This window comes from Lygodium microphyllum, chromosome 3 (assembly GCF_053477565.2).
Source record: "Lygodium microphyllum isolate KBCC chromosome 3, Lygodium_microphyllum_v1.1.10, whole genome shotgun sequence".
NCBI classification, from domain to species: Eukaryota; Viridiplantae; Streptophyta; class Polypodiopsida; order Schizaeales; family Lygodiaceae; genus Lygodium; species Lygodium microphyllum.
This window is the reverse complement of record NC_141137.1, coordinates 50,254,774-50,272,080: the sequence shown is the minus strand read 5'-3', so window position 1 is coordinate 50,272,080 and position 17,307 is coordinate 50,254,774. Positions and strand designations below refer to the sequence as shown.

General features: G+C 41.6%; 1 protein-coding gene across 2 annotated transcripts in view; it reads right to left on the bottom strand.

The window, feature by feature from the left end:
- Positions 1-16,397: 16,397 nt before the first annotated feature.
- LOC148038315 (uncharacterized) overlaps positions 16,398-17,307 on the bottom strand; it is a 35,489-nt gene continuing 34,579 nt past the window's right edge. For both annotated transcript variants that reach the window (XM_087670520.1, XM_087670530.1), the window contains exon 3: positions 16,398-17,240. In XM_087670520.1, the coding sequence (XP_087526646.1) occupies positions 16,511-17,240 (730 nt within the window). In that variant the 3' untranslated portion in view covers positions 16,398-16,510. The remainder of the gene's footprint in view (positions 17,241-17,307) is intronic.

Sequence of the window (17,307 nt, the reverse complement as noted above, 5' to 3'; positions counted from 1 at the left end):
AAGCATAAGGTAGAAGGGCAAGAAGGAGATAGAAGAAGAAGAAGTGGAAGAAGAAGCATAGCAAGAAGAAAAAGAAGAAGAAGAGGCGGAGTAAGAAAAAGAAGACATGGGAACTTGGAAGAATAAGAAGAGGCTGTGGGCTGCAAGTGTTGACAACCACCAGGATGAGGATTACGTTTATCAGCTCATTTTGCGTTGTGCTGTGGGAGGCGGCGTAGCTACTAGTGGCATCATCATCACGGCTGTGTAGCAACCGCAGCTGCGTTGGTGAGGATTTGGGTGGTGTTGGGTTGGCGTTTTTGGCAGCGGCGTTCTCTCTCCCTCCAGGCTAGCAGCATCGACGGCAGGTGTGGCGACATGGCGGTTGCAAGGAAGTCATGTGTTTTCTTTTTCTTTAATTTTAATTCCTTTTTTTTCTCTTTTTTATAATTAAAAAAACTCCACCCTCTCACACCTCCCTAACCTTCATTCGCCCTACACACTTACACGCGCACACACACCCTCATTAATACACATGCACATAAAACTTCCCTAACACATAGTCAAATGCACACACACACACACACACACACACACACACACACACACAAACAAACACAAACACACACACTAGTGCACTTCACTCATCACAAAACCCCCTTCACGCACACACACTCACAAACATACACATACACAAACATGCACACATACCCACAAAAACCCCATTCACACACCTTAACACACACTAATGCACATGCACAAAGACACACACATTCACACAAACACAACTACACCACCATATTCACACACACATTCACTCACTTGCATTCACACACATCTATTTACGCACCCCCCACACCCTATATCTACCCACATACTCACTACTCACACACACACCTTCTTTTCACACACATACTTACACTAAAGAACCCCATTCCCTCACTCAAAACACACTCACACCTATACACACATGCTCTCTCTCTAACACACCCAACTCTCCACATCTAACCCACACATCAAACCTACTCCCACCCATCTAAACTCACTCCCACACATAAAACTCTCACTCCCACACACAAGAACTTAACTCTCAGACATCAAACCCTAAAACCTCACTCCCACACCTCTCTTCACTCCCACACTAAAGCACTCTTGGACCTTAGCACTCACACACTACCACCACACTCACTCCCACCACCTCAACCCTAGCTCATTCACTCGCACCACCTCATTCACTTGCACCTCGCTCGCTTGAACCACTTCTCTGCTTTGCACAACCTCTCACTCGCACCACTCATTCACACACTCACCCGAACCACCCCTCACTCACACCACCTCACTCCCTTGAACCACCACACTCACTTGAACCACGTTGACCCTAGATCACTCACTCACACCAACTCCTTCGCACCACCCCTCACTCACACTATCACTCACTTGCACCACTCATTCACACACTCACTCGAACCACCCCCTCCTTCGCACCCCCCCTCACTCACACTATCACTCACTTGCACCACTCATTCAGACACTCACTCGAACCACCCCTCACTCGCACTACCACTCTCACTCAAACCACCTCTCTCACTCCCACCACTTCCTTCACACCACCCACTCAACCCACCTTATTCACACCACCTCACTCATTCGAACCTCTCACTCGCACCACCCCAACCTAATCCCTCACCCTCACACCCATAAACCCTAACCATCACTTGAACCACCACACCTCACTCACATATAAGGAACATTTACACACACTAATATGCAAGCCCGCTCACACCTCACTTATCCTTCACTCGTACTCCTCTCTCACTAATCCCCCACTTACTCATCCACACTCATCTCTTGCTCATCCCTACTCACTCATCCTCCCTCAACTCTCACTTATCACCCACTCACACTAACCAATCACTCCCACACTCACTCACACTTCCACTTACGCACACACTATGCCTCAAGGCTCACTTATACTTGCCTAACTCACATTCTAAATTTGAACCTATTGCTTTACGTATTTGCATCAATGTTACTTGCCATATTATTAGCATGACATGGTTGTGATACTTTAAGGAATTGCATGGACCCATGCACGTTGCATTGGAAAGGAAGAAAGCCTAATTTTGTGCACCTCACTCTTGTGAGTTTTCGAATCAAAGTGTTGCAAAGTGCCATGATAACTTGTGGGTTTTGAAGAAAATGTATTAACGACTTAAGAACTCAACAAGGAGCTTGTTAACCTAATTTAGTACCTCATCATATTGCAAGGACCTGGCACACATTACACTTAGCACCTAGGCAAGCTTGGCAACACACGTTGGGCTGACATTACCTTAGGTCACTTAGGGTCATAGTACACAACCACAACAATCACTTTCACATCTATATATAGGACACACTGCAAGTCATTAGGGGGAAAATTGTCCAACCAAGACGCCATCATCATGTGCTCCATTCCAAACATTACAAGGATCCGATGAGTAAAATATTGTCAACCAAGCTGCCATAAGTCCTAAGCTCCTTTAAATCATTTTGAACCACATTCAAAGAAAGTACCAAGACTGTAGCAATTGAGAGGAGAAGCCAACCATTGAGCCCATAATTTCACCACTTGCACTTAGTGCAAGATCACAATACCAATTGACCAACCAGAGACAAATTTGAAGGATAGAAACTCCAAGCAACAAAGTTGCAAAATCCAAGAAGAACTGACAAGCCTAGAGAGTTGAATGAGAACACCCACACCAAGAACCATACAAGACCATTGCAAGAAGAGTTGAAGAGTTTGTCCAAGAAGAATTGACAAGCCTAGAGAGTTGAATGAGAACACCTACACCAAGAACCACACAAGACCATTGCAAGAAGAGTTGAAGAGTTTGTCATCTGGCTATTAAGAGCCTTATACTCTGTTGACATGCCTCATAGTGGACTCGACCTTAGTTCTTGAAGTCCTAAACCCTGATGAGTCAACACAAATGAGTGAACATTCCCATCCATCTATCCATTCACATGTTGCTAGAGCTAGCAATACAAGAGCCTATACCAAAGCTAGTAGACCGAATAGTGATAGATAAATTTCCAAGGGTTGTGACCCTAGATGCATTGAGTGTAGCATCACTCATATGTATCACGACTATCCAACATGCAAGGTTTCCTGTAGTACCCTAATTAGGTCTACCATGCCTAATATCCGAAAGATCCAAGCCACAAATACTAAGCGAGAAGATGAAGAGCTAATGCCTCCTACATATCTTAGGATCAAACTAGCTGTCGAGCAAGAGCTCATCATTCACGCTCTCATAAATGAGGGTTTAGATTACAACATCTTGACCTATGAGGTATGAACTGAGATCGGGACAACCTAAACTCATCCCAACCAATACAACTATCAAGCCATATGGAGAATCGGTCTATTCCCTCTTAGGATGATGCAAAATTCTCTTGCCTATTGAGACTAAAAGCATACCCACATTGTTTTATATGCTTCCGAATCGAGAAGATCTAGGAAAGGAAGTCTTGCTTGGAAGACCTTTCCAGCTTGGAGCCACATGCATTGTGGACTACGAAGCACACCATATACACCTAAGCTTACAAGACATGGAGATAGTCACTGCTTTTAGCAAAGGGAACCTTGTCTCTTCTCTAGAGAAGGATAAGAATCTTGTCTCAGAGTCAAATCAAATGCCTAGAGAGGAGAGCCAAAGAGTTCTTAATGAACTACTCACGCCACACAAGAACAAGAGAAAATCGCTCTGTAGGAACCCTCCTAGAACCAAAGGAAAGAGCTACTAGAAACACTACCACAACTTCTCAAGTTGTTGGGAATAGGATTGTTGTTGGGGTAAAAGGCCTCTGGGCCTGCCCGTGTACACTGTGACCACCCATTCTTTATTCATATATAATATGATAGTGCAATAAGGCTGTCAATTCAGTTGGATAGCACCTACATTGTGTGTACTCTTCTCTCCCGCGTCTTCTTCTTCTCCTTCTCCACTGCCATTGCATCCCCTTCAACTGGTATCAGAGCTTGATCGTGGAGCTTGGCCCAGCATTATTGAAGGCCTAGAGCTTGGAGCTTCAATGCCAGCCATGGCTTCTTCCCCCAGGGGTAAGATTTCATCTCCCGCCTCTCCCCGACGCTCATAGACTCTTTGCAAGTGTTCCTTGGCTTCATTGGGCACCTTGTATGCCCCCATTTTCCCCCTTATCCTCAACATAACCAGCAAGCCCCACAGTAGCAGCTCACGTTTTTTTGTGCTTGTTTCAAAATTCGGCTCAAAATTCCCATTTTTTCTCATATCTCGGGCATCCGAACCCGATTTAGGTAAGATAAGAGTCTAACTTGGGGTTTTGGCATGCTCCACACGCAATGGCGATGTTAGATCTGCCCATACAAGTCAGAGATCAGTTGCTCTTGATACTTACCCGGCTATGCACTTTATCTACTATCATGTACTTTACAGAGCCACTTATTTGGATGTTGTTGTACAAATACTTGGGCTTCTCTTGGAGCTTGACCATTGCAAGATCTTATGCCACTTATCGATCTTGCATTGACTTAGATACTACTATGTGGTCTGATGTACTACAGAGTCATGTTTGCCATTATGGTTATTGGTTGATTTCATGGCTGAATACCATATGCTCTTATGACAAATGTCTTATGCTTTACCATACTGTGGTTGGTTATGTCATGCAGTTGGCTACGACTCTTCTTCATGTGAGAGCTTTTGCATCCTTGGTTGATGCCTTTATGTCCTCCCGTCTGTTGAGGTTTCATGAGCCTTTGCAGCATGCTTCTACCACTAATGTACTTGTAGATGATTGTTTTTATGAGCAGGTTCCCTCCATTGGGATAGCCCTTGACTGCTTGAGCTCCGCGGATGCTATGGATAGCCCTATTCACGATGGATTGGATTCCTCGTCATCTTCTACAGGTTCTTCAGTTATATGCTTCCATTGTGGAAAGCTTGGGCATGTTAAAAGAAAAAATTTTAGACGGATTAGAGAGCAGCAGAGACAGAGACGGACTCAACATGAGCAGAGAGTCAGCGATGCAGTAGGTATTACCACTCTTTCTAGTGGTGAGGTACATGCAGTTACCCACGATGATGCAGTTGAGCATGTCCTCCTGTCATCTAGTTTCCCTATAATTTACTTGCTCAATGATCAGGCCCATGCCATTGATTGGCTTTTTGACTCTATGGCATCTTGTCATGTTACCCCTCATAGAGCATGGTTCTCTTCTTACACGGAGGTTGATGGATGTATTGATCTAGGCCTTGAGAAAACTTATGCTATTGTTGGTACAAGGGACATACACCTAGCTTTGCCTAATGGGACTTCTCTTATGCTTAGGGATGTTCTACATGTTCCCATGCTCAATAAGAGCTTGATTTTTGTCTGTCAGTTGCATGATGCAGGTTACTCTATTTCTCTTCAGGATAGGTCATGGAAGATCTGTTGTGGTTGCTTTGTTTTGGCCAGAGGTTCTAGAGTTGGTTCTCATTACCCAGTGCATGTCTCTCATGTGGGAGATTCTATGGTTGCAGTTATTAGGATACCACATGCATTGTTATGGCATTATCGCCTAGGTCATATGCACCATAGAGAGATGGAGATCTTGTCTCATTCAGACTCATTATTGCCTCCTATGTCACTAATAGATCTTGATGCTTGCCTTGATTGTACTCTTGGTCTTTGCAAAGCCCCCTTGGCTTATGGTGATCGTACAAGACATGCTCCTCTAGATCTTGTCCATTGTGCAATATATGGGCCTATACCTTCCCAGTCACTTGGTGGAGTGTCGTACTTTGTGACCTTTGTTGATCATACTACCCACTGTGTTTGGGATTTTCCCTTGGTGCAGATTGAGGATGTTGCATTTATGCTTGATAGGTTTATGGATTCTGCTAGTAGTAGACCTAGGTGCTTGCAGATGGATTATGAGAGTCATGCTTTGTCTCCCAGCTTTCATACCTCTTGTCAGCAGTATGACATTGATTTCTTGTGCCCACGGTATTATGGGATTGCTTATGGCATGTTCCTGACCTTACAGGAAAAGGTTGCTTCTATGCTACCACAACTGGGTTGTTTTATGGCTTTTGGACTGAGGCCCTTATGACAGCAGTCTATTTGGTTAACAAGACATCGTGCTTGACCTTGGATCGTATTACACCCCATGAGGCATGGAGTGGCATGCAGCCCTCCTATGATTACTTGAGGATGTTTGGCTGAAAAGCATCTGTACGTATGCCACATGAGCCTATGTCGCGTAGATGTATCCTCCTTGGTTATGGAGATGGTGACTTTAAGACCTACAGATTATGGGATTTGGATGCCCAACAAGTCATACACAGCCGTCATGCTGTCTTGTATGAGACGCAAAGACCTCTCAGGACTCTTGATGAGTGTTCAGTACGCTTTATTATGGCTGATTTTATAGCAACTACAGTGCCATTACAACAAGTTGTTTATGCTGAAAATGAGGCACTTATTGGCCCAAATTATGTAGCTATGCATAGCAATCAAGGTCAAGATGTTGGTGGTCAATTGCTAGACCCCTTGCAGGCTCAATGAGAGTCATTTTCTTATAGTTTTGCAGGCTGGACAGCCAGCCATATGTCAGTCTTCCGTTTCGCTGAGGCCACATGTAGTCTTGAGACCCCGTAGGACGAGTGTCCAGGATGTTGGCTCTCTTTCAGTGATTGACTCTGGAGAGTTTGATTGCTCTTCGATGGCTTGTATGCGCTACGGTGAAAATATGCACGACTCTGATGCTTTACATCCTTGCACTGATGAGTTGTGCTTGCTTCATGAGAAGCATTCTTGGATTGCTCCATTGTATGGAGCTGCAGGATCGCTTATCTCCTAGATGTCATGGACTCAGGGATGCTTGACTCTTCTTCTGTAAAGATTCCTGACACTTCTTGCACAGCTCGCTTTCCGATTGGGCGTTGGGTGAGATGTCATGATTCCTCACCTTGTCTTTTCTTTTCTTTTCTTTGTTTTCACTCCCCAACCACATTGGCCTTTTAATGGGAGGTTGTTGGGGGAAAAGGCCTCTGGGCCTGCCCGTGTACACTGTGACCGCCCATTCTTTATTCATATATAATATGATAGTGCAATAAGGCTGTCGATTCAGTTGGATAGCACCTACATTGTGTGTGCTCTTCTCTCCCGCATCTTCCTCTTCTCCTTCTCCACTGCCATTGCATCCCCTTCAACTGCATCTAAAAGGGGAAAGAGATTTAGGGCAAGTAATCAGAAGCATCGATGGAGAGATATCACAATGCTTCGTGCTCAAGGGTTTTATGCGAGAAATTGTTAGGTTTGGTTACCAAAACCACCCACAAAGCCACCTCCAATGACCACATACCAAGTCTCATCCAAATCCAAGAGAAAGCAAAAGAGACCTACACACAAATCTAGGTCATGGACAAAGGTACTTAAGGAGACAACACCAGATAAGTTAGTGACTGATGAGCTAGTTCCTATGACACTTGATCCCACAACTCCAAAAGGGCAACCACTTGAAGTTGCTGCTAATCCACACGAGGAATTGGTAGTGTCTAAAAAGTCATCGAGTAAGGAGGAAAAGTTGAAGCCAAAGCAGCCACTTCCATGTGAGGTTGCTCAAGCTGAAACGAAAAGTCTACGGATAGATGAGATAAAGCCCTCAAGTGTTGATAAGCAATAACCCCAAGTTGTTGCTAGTTCTTCAAACAACCAAAGTCTCCTCAAAACCAAGAACCTTTGTCACCCAAACCAAAACAAAAAATTTGGCAATAGCAACCTAGTGTAGCTGCTCAATTTAAGGAAAAGAATCCACAAGGGACAACTACAAAAACATAAAAAGAGCAACAACCTCCCTCTACAAGTGTTGTCACAAACAAATTTTGAAATACCAAGACCATGAATACTTCCTTTCAGTCTGAGGATCCAAGTGCACAGTCATCTTTGACTATCACGATTATCCACTCCACTGAATGGGAAGTTATTGCTTTCAATTCTAAGATGGAACCCATACAATCACAACCCTTGGTTGTGACCAAGACTATCACTTCAGTTGAAGAACCAGTCTCTAGTACTTCAGTCTCACACAAGGATATAGAATCTAGTGCAGAGAGCATAATGAACCCATTGATTCACGTCATGATTTTCTCGACCAAAAGCTCCAATACACTTGAAACCAACTAAACGATCGATCATGGAGATGTTAGAAAAGAGGGGGTAACACAAAGATCAATCAAAAGCTATGAGTTCTCAAGAACTAGATGAAACACTCTTGACTTCGTATAGCTAGATGACTTTTTGAGTTTGTATACAAGCCCTTATTGGGGATGGTTTTGGATGGATTTGCCCTTGAAATTGAAGATGGTTTTGGACGATGGATCCCTCTTGGAGAATGGTGGGTGGGAAGATCTATCCTTGAAATTGAAGATGGTGTTGGATGGATCCCCCCTCTCACCCTTCGAGGTCAATATGACACGATCCTAACCTGGCTTTTCCCTATTCCCTACAAATTGCCTTATCCCTTCACATATGTTCATTTAGACTCGTGCATATATTCATGCTGACCTTGGAATTTAGATTGTTGAACATCATGAACTCTTAGAAAATCCTTTGACATGATCAGAGCAATCACGAATTTGTTGGATTTAACCAGCAATTATGGGAGAAGCTATAAAGTAAATGACCAAGGAAGAGCAGGAGAAGCATCGCTTAATTATTGTGTTCTACACTGGAAAGCACACAACAAGTTGGGAATATGGTGTAGCATTGGCCAAGAAATCAAAAGGACAAAGTGAGTTTGAACGGAAATGGTATTCTAGTCGAGGTTTAGCTGCACAACATGGTAGCCACCTAATGACTATTGCTAAGCAAAGAAATGCACTTTGGACTTCAATGCATGATCCTACATATGTTGCTCCTACATCTCTCCGAGTGCTGCACTTGTCCATGGTGTTAACATTTCTCAATTAGCTAAACTTGATCCCTTGTGTGACAAACTACTTTCAGAGGAAAAGCTACACATTGCAAGTCAATTAGGACAATGAGACATGATGATTGATGTCACTAGATATATCTTTTGCCTCATCCATGACCCACAACTTCTTAATGACCATGCTTCATTAGAGTACAATCCTAATTTCTATGAATTGTTTATTCCAAGGCTGCATGACACAACACCAAATCTTACCTATGCTTATAGTACTACAATGATTGAATCTTCATCACATGATGTGAAGCAGAGTAATGTACATAAACCTTCTACTAACCTTAGACAATGGCTGGAAGAGGTATGCTTGTGACTCTAGATCCTAGGCCCAATGCCACTGATGTCTCGTCTAACTCACCCTACCAGTTAATCCCAATTGAGTCAATTGAACCCCAGGATGCTCCAAAGAAGGTTGCTAAGACACATCTCCAGATCAACCCTACTAAACCTGACCCTCCTTTTGGTATCAATCCTTTGCTAGTATGTCAACCATTGAGTGCCATGGCTACTCATTTGCCAAAGAATTTCAATTCCTCTGAAACAAAATACTTACTCCAGTTTGATTCCATATACACTACTTATGCCAAGTTGTTTGCAATGATTGATTTAGGCCTTGCTGATGATGACGAGGCAATTTAGGTTACTTCTAAATGGCATTCCACCTAGGAGGACAATGAACATCTTTTTGATATAAAAGCCTCTTGATTCAGTAGGAATATGTTAAGACTCTCCCTCAAGAGCACTTGCTATCATGCCGATTTATTCCTTCTTATGCTTCTGTGACTAAAATCCAAGACCAATCAGTACTTGATGAGCTTGAGCAAAATTGACATTCGTCAAATCTGTTCTTGCAAAAGTGGTTTTCTCATCGACTTGAGATTGCTTGCAATGGCAGTCATCTTATAACCAACAATTGAGCAATGCCATACAGCTAGTATACTTCAAGCTGACCCAACTTGCTGTGAGACCACTTCATTGTGTTCTATCAACCTAGCTCAAAAATCTTACCTTGCCACGAAAGTTGATATATCACCCATTGCTTGACAAGATTATGATCGAAGAGGAACTATACATTATCAGTCGCTCTGCAGGATCCTCTTTGCTTGGCAATCTGATTACTTACATTTGTGGACCGGTCACCAATCCACCTAACTTGAATGCTTTTGCCGAATTGGAGTACAATCCGAATTTCTATGGCTGGTGGATCCCGAAAACTATAGGACACTAACTCTTTTTATTTTTTAGCCTTAGTTTCTTTGTCCATATTTTTATTTAGCTCAATTTGTTGCACTAACAAGAGAAAAAATCCCTCCGACTTTAGAAACAATGCTACATCTTATGTAAGGGCAAAAAAATAAAAACAAGAGGTACAACCCTTTCACTCCTTATGTGAAGGTGAAATTCAAAGAAGAAAGTTATTCGTAATTCTTTCTATCTTTTTCCCTTGAAACTGTATGATAGTCTCAAAGTTTTACCAAGTGAATGCAGTAAAATAATAGGTGACAAAGCAATACACTGAACCTCATGGTTTGAAGACAATATCATTAGCAATAGAAGCTTTCCATGAATATCATATGCTGCAACAACATTAAAGACTTGAAGCTAACACTAGCATCAAAACTTCCTGAAGATCTTAAGCTCAAGAGGCATCACATCAACACATCAAAGGCTACTCAAGACAAAAATTTTATCTTGGAGCCTCACTAAAGAAACACCGAACTTAAAGAACCATCAACAATGAGGTTCCACTTTTTTCAATGACAACATATATTGACTACAGCATCTAATGGTCATCTACTTCCTTAGGAGTAGTTGCCAATCACTTCATCAATGAGCATAAAAGTCTTCATCAACAAGTTCAAGTTCTTCTTCAACAAAAACTTCATCAACAATGTGGTAATGTGCTTCCATGTTCAAATCTTCATTGTACACACCTCAATGCACCAATCATCGTATGCATCAAGTTTTATTATTTGCAATCAGCCTTTTGATCTCGTACTTTCATTTCTCCTTGCAAAAGGCAGCATGTGTGGTAGTGTGCTTCCATGTCCAAGCTCAATGTTCAAATCTTCATTGTATGCACCTCAGTGCACCAATCATCTTATGCATCAAGTTTTATTATTTGCAGTTAGCCTTTTGATCTCATACTTTCATTTCTCCTTGCAAGGCAGCATGCCTTATTGTATATCATTATTGCTACTTGACTTTCCAAAAGGGAAAAAAAAAAAAGAAAAAAAGAGATAGAACACAAAAAAACCAAAAGAGAAAAAGAAATATGCACGCACGTGCACTGCACTGCACCTAGGGGTCCTCAACTTGGATGCGTCTAATGGCTTCGATCGGCTAGCTTCGTCTCTAGCCCCCTAGCCCTTTGTCCATTTTCTTGCATATTTACTTAGGCCACATCAAGGTCACGACATACCTAGGGAGTCTCAACTCGTCTTGGTTAGACATATCTCCTTGAGTCACTTGCACTTTTTCCCTTTCCACTCCATTTCATCATAGTACCCGCAACTCAACTCCAATGCAAGGTGGAAAAGGTCCTTCAGTCTAGAGATCACAATTGCATCAACTACCATGAGTGGTTGGTCCAACAAAGAACCATGCGCTTCAAGAGCATATTGGATTGGACTCTCTAGCTCCTATCCCTCTCTCATCGATGTTTTTCCATACTCTTCATCAACAATCCCTTTTCCCTCACCGACAATAGTTCTTGCCGTCCTCGTCATCTTAAGATTCATTGCTTCATCTGCTCTCATCAACAATAGAAGAACCCATGGAGTAGCCTTCTACCTAAGTATTAGCCTATGTATGTACGTGCACTCATAGTATATTTGCACCATAACTAGTCCTCAAGTGTGGGACAACACTTTAGGCTTGACCTATCTCCCAAACTAACAACATCATATATCCATGCACAAAAAAAGTACTAGCACTTTTCCCTAGGAAGTAATTACACGTGAGGTTTTACTTTGCAAGTACAAAAGTTCGTGGAGGATCATGCGTCATCATTACTATATCAACACCACATCACCCATCCTCTTCTGAGCAACATCATCTGTACCTACCACAGTAAGAAAAAAATCATCATCTTCAGTAGCAACTACTTCAACAGCAACATCCCTTCCTTCGCCATCACGACTACTAATTGATCAACCCTAGCATTTTATATCTTTTTGGTACAAGCTACAGCATGCTACCTACGACGTGAGTGCCATGGGACTGACAATCATCTAGGGAGGAAGTAATGTTAACAGTATTTTGAGATGACAGCAAATGCGCAAGTGTCGAATACTATTTTTTTTGTGGATATTTATTTTGAGCTTCAATGTATTATTTTGGACACTTGTGTATTATTTTATACTCATGGACATCATCGTATTATCATGGATGTATGATTTTGTGAGAGCCAGGCTCACTCCCGTACACATTATATTTATCTCCCGTAGTGTATTTATCACGCCCACAAGTGTTGTGTGGGTTGCTCACATGGATTTATGATTAGATTAGCATAGGCTTGGTCTATTTAGGCTAAGGTTGAAGCACGCTTCAAGGATTGACTGGCCTAGAGCCCACTAAGTGGATAGAATGCCCAAGAGAGAGGGTGCAAAGCCTAACCCTAATTCTTGGTTTATCTTAGGGTGGAAGGTCTCAGTTGTATTCACCCTTTTTGCACATCTATGCTATAGAAGCTCTATCAATGTGACTACTCAAGCTTTCTATTTTATCTTTCCATTCTATCATCTTGCTTCCATTGTATTGAGAGTGACTGAGAGGGAGAGAGTAAGAGGTGTGTTGAGTGAGGGACTGAGGGAAGGTGAAGCTCTTTGTCATCATTTTACTTTTCTCCTCATCTCTACTAGCTCTTTGACTCATTGGTGTGCTAGGTGATGATGCAAAGGAGTGATAGCATTGGATCGTGTTGATTGTGGTCGTAAAACCATCTTCAAGCCTTTGAAAGGTAAGTTAGGTGAGTTTACTACAACTCGAGCTAGTATTGTATTCTTGCTTACTTGGGTTGGAGATGATGATGCTCGATTAGTTAGAGTGGAGTGTTGAGAGATAAGGTGAGAGATTGTTGTCGAAGAGTAAATTGTAGCATGTTGCGGAAGCTCTATCAGTGTGACTACTCAAGCTTTCTATTCTATCTTTACATTCCATCATCTTGCTTCCATTGTGTTGAGAGTGATTGAGAAGGAGAGAGTGAGAGGCGTGTTGAGCGAGGGGCTGAGGGAAGGTGAAGGTCTTCGTCTTCTCCCTTTTCTCATTGTCTCTACTAGCTCTTCGACTCATTGGTATGCTTGGTGGTGGATGCGAAGGAGTGATGGCATTGGATCATGTTGATGTTGGTCGTGGAACCATCTTTGAACCTTCAAGTCATCAGAAGCAAGAAGGTAAGTTAGGTGAGTTCACTACAACTTGTGCTAGTCTTGTGTTCTTGCTTTTTTAGGTTGGGAAAAGGATGCTTGGTTAGTTAGAGTGGAGTGTTGAGAGACAAGGTGAGAGATTGTCGCCAAAGTGAGTTGCAACTTCTAAAACTATAGAAGTCCATCCAAAGCCCCAACTGTTGGTGCGTTTGACTCAACCTCGTAGCTTCACGCTAAGGGGTAGAAATCTCTAGGGAGAAGTGGGAGTTGTCGATGGGATGCAGCCCGAAGCTAACTACGTGCTATCTTTGTTGTTGTATTTAGCAATTGTATGTGACAATTAACCTAAGTGTTTCAATGTAGAGTACAAAATCTATAGCGTGGTGTGGTCACATTGGTGATATTCTCAAGTTGAGTGCATTGACAAAATGCTCTCCACAATTGACTATGGATTCATGGCAAAGTTTTAGCAAGAAAGTCGATGGCAAGCCATGGATCCGAACATTGTACTAGATAAGATGGAGTATTTTAACAACTTACAAAGTGTTCTTTTAGTAGCTTATTATAGCTTCACCATGATCATATTCAATGTATACTGATGTATAGTGATATTAGAAGAATAGGGGACAACTGTTTGGTAAGGACCCTCTCAATTCTTAGAGATAAACTCTAAGAAAAGATGGAATGATCTATGTGACACATTTGTCTTATTAGGTCATTGTGAACAAGTGCATTATCTTTTTTTTTTAATTTCCACAACATAAAATGACCACAAATGCTTTTTCGTTATTTGCGACAAGCTCTCATTTGATATTATTGAGCATGTAATCTACCCAATCTTCTGTCATACACTTCTTGGGATGAGTTCTAAGAGAAGGTAAAAGAATATTTATTGCCACCTCAATTCCACCTACATGCAAGGCACAAGTAGGCCAAGCTTTCCTAGCAAAATGGTGGCACAAAGACCATTTATAAGAAGGGATTACACACACACACACACACATTAACACAACACATATGTGAAGGATATATATTTTCCGACTTCCACACACACACACACACATTGACACAGCACACACATGTGAAGGATATATATTTTTCGACTTCCACACACACACACGACACACATATATGACGGATATATATTTTCTGAGTCCTTCGAAGCATATGAACGAAAAGGAAAAGACATGCTATAAACTTCCAACCTTTAGATTTGTGTTTGGGAGCAAAGGTAGATCCCTCAATTTTAAGTTAGACAACTTGAAACCCCTTAGTGCACCAAGCACTTGGTGGAGAGCCTGCTTGGAGAAAGAGCAATGGAGGGGAAGATAACCATCATACATACATTGCACTAGACTTTTACTCAGTAGATGCAACACAATGTGTATATATGTATTATTTACACCCCACAACAGTACATTAATAATTCATATCATTCCTTGCATTACACAACTTACATGCAAGTTCTCTACTATATATGACATAGGGTAAAACCAATGTGTTGTGTGTGCACGTGCATAATCTATAAGAAGATATTTAACACACATAATTATTAGACCCTATTTGTAAAAATGAGTTTCTCTATATACTATATAACCATGTATATACATATCTAAATGTGTATAATTGCAAAGAATGTAACATATTACATGTGACATCATGTGTAACTTAAGTCTGGTAGCATATGAGTTGAGCAAAATCTAAGCAATTAGCATGATTTTAAAAATAGTATGGCGATGCTTATCTTAAGGGGTGTATAAAGCATGTGTTAAAATAAGTGAAAACTAAATGGAATTCACTCAATAAATGAAGACAATGATGGGAAAACCTTTTCTATAATGTAGGGGTGTCAAAAATGTGCCAAGGGAAGGTGATGCAAATGTTTCAACAAGAAATCTAAGGTCATGGAGTCTATGTGTTACAACAATGAATGTAGTGTGTGACTAATACAAAACAATGGAATGTGCATTGGCTTGCTTACAAAAGGTGTGGGAATCCCAATATTCAGTGCCTCCTCAACTAAATCTAGATTTTGAAAGTTTGTAAAGTTGGGCAACCTTTTGAATTCAAGGCTTGCCCTCAACCCAAAGCTAGCCAAGTCCTTCAAGCAATGGCATTCGTCCTCACCCTATTAAGACACGGTGGCTCTTGAACTTGGAACCATGTGGTAGCTTTGATGTCACCCATAGACTAGCAAGGCCAATAAGACAATGCTATAGTTGTTGAAGAGAAGCAAGCATACTTTCACCAAACACTTGAGGAGCAAATCACAATCTCTTGACATTGGTAGACTTTAGGACTTGCAATCAAGGTTTGGAAGTTGAGAGGATGCACATGTAAGGCACAAAACCAATGTTCACAAAAAACATTTTTGGTAGCAAATACGACAACCTAACTCAAATGTTTAAAAGTAATTTTGAATCAAATTACATGTATTCGCCATTTTTTAGAACTGCATTTTTTGTAAGTGCAAGTTCTGAACCTTCTTGAATTTTAAAGACCTTTTAGAAATTTTTGCAATTCAATTAAACCTCGGTTTTTTGTGAACACTGCGCAGGACCAGCAGCTGGCTTTTGCCTTCTCTCATCAATATTCGGGCTATAATGCATGTGCAAGTTCTGAACCTTCTTGAATTTTAAAGACCTTTTAGAAATTTTTGCAATTCAATTAAACCTCGGTTTTTTGTGAACACTGTGCAGGACCAGCAGCTGGCTTTTGCCTTCTCTTATCAATATTCGGGCTTTAATGCATGTGCTTTTTAACCTTTTTGGCTTTTACTCGATTTGATCTCCCTTGGATTTTGATGGGATGTTTTGTGCTTTACAGACTCATGGCACCCATCAAAGCTTGATGAGTGGCACAACAGCAGCCCAAAAGACTTGGCAAATGTATCTTAATAAACCTGACATGTCTAGTTCAGCAAATGGAGGAGATTCAGTATAGAAAGTTCAGGTTTTGATATGGCTACTAAGCAATGGCTCCCGAATGCACCTGCTGAGGATTAGCTCTCAGAAAAATGAGGTTTCTTCCCACCAAATTGGCAATGTGAATTGTTAATGAAGCAAAACTTATGAATCTTCATCTACATTCCACTCACTGCCAAAGCAGCAGAAGTAAGCTACATGACTGAATTACATAAATTTCACAGCTTTGAAATCTTTCATCAAGTTTCAGTCAGCAACCCAGTGACATTCTGCATAATCCAGAGTTCATGCAACATGCAAGCCTTGACAGCCAAGTTCTCTGCAATCTTCTTGAAACGACTAGGTAAATGGGTTGCCGAAATGAGTGGACCAACAACAGGGATAGCCTCAGAAAGAGTTGCCTCAGCTCCAGTGGACACTACTTCTGCTATAGCTATCTCAAAGACAACTTTACCAAAAATGTGCACCAGTGAGTCGTGTACTGCTGTCAGCAACCCTTCCTTTGAAGCAATCTTTGTAACAAGAGCATGTTTGTTGGCATCATCATTCACCTTTTGCATCGCATCATCAGCATCTTCAATCAGTCCTACATCAGAGCAAGCTTTCAGAGTGAAGTATAACGTCTTGGAGAAGCTCACCATGACAGGGCCAGCAATGGGCAGAAGTGTGCCTGCCACTAGGTGCTGTGAAAAGTCCAAGAACTGGTGGCGCTTTTTGACAGTGTGAAAAGGTTCCAATGCTTTCCAGACTTCTTCCTTTACAAAACTATGGATTTGAATCTCATCATATAGTCCTTTGGGCTCAGAAAGATAGGCCTGTAGAATTGGGAACTGCAAACTCTGCACATTCTTGCAAACCTCCTCCAAATCTGGGCCTTGAAGTTTTATATCACTTGAATTGCTTTCTGGCCATGGAATACACACAATAAAGAGTCTAACATCAAGACAATCAAGCAAACCCAGATCTCCCCTGTTCAATCATGACAGTTTTAAGTCAGGTTTCTTGACAGAGGCAAATAAGTGATGACATTTTACAA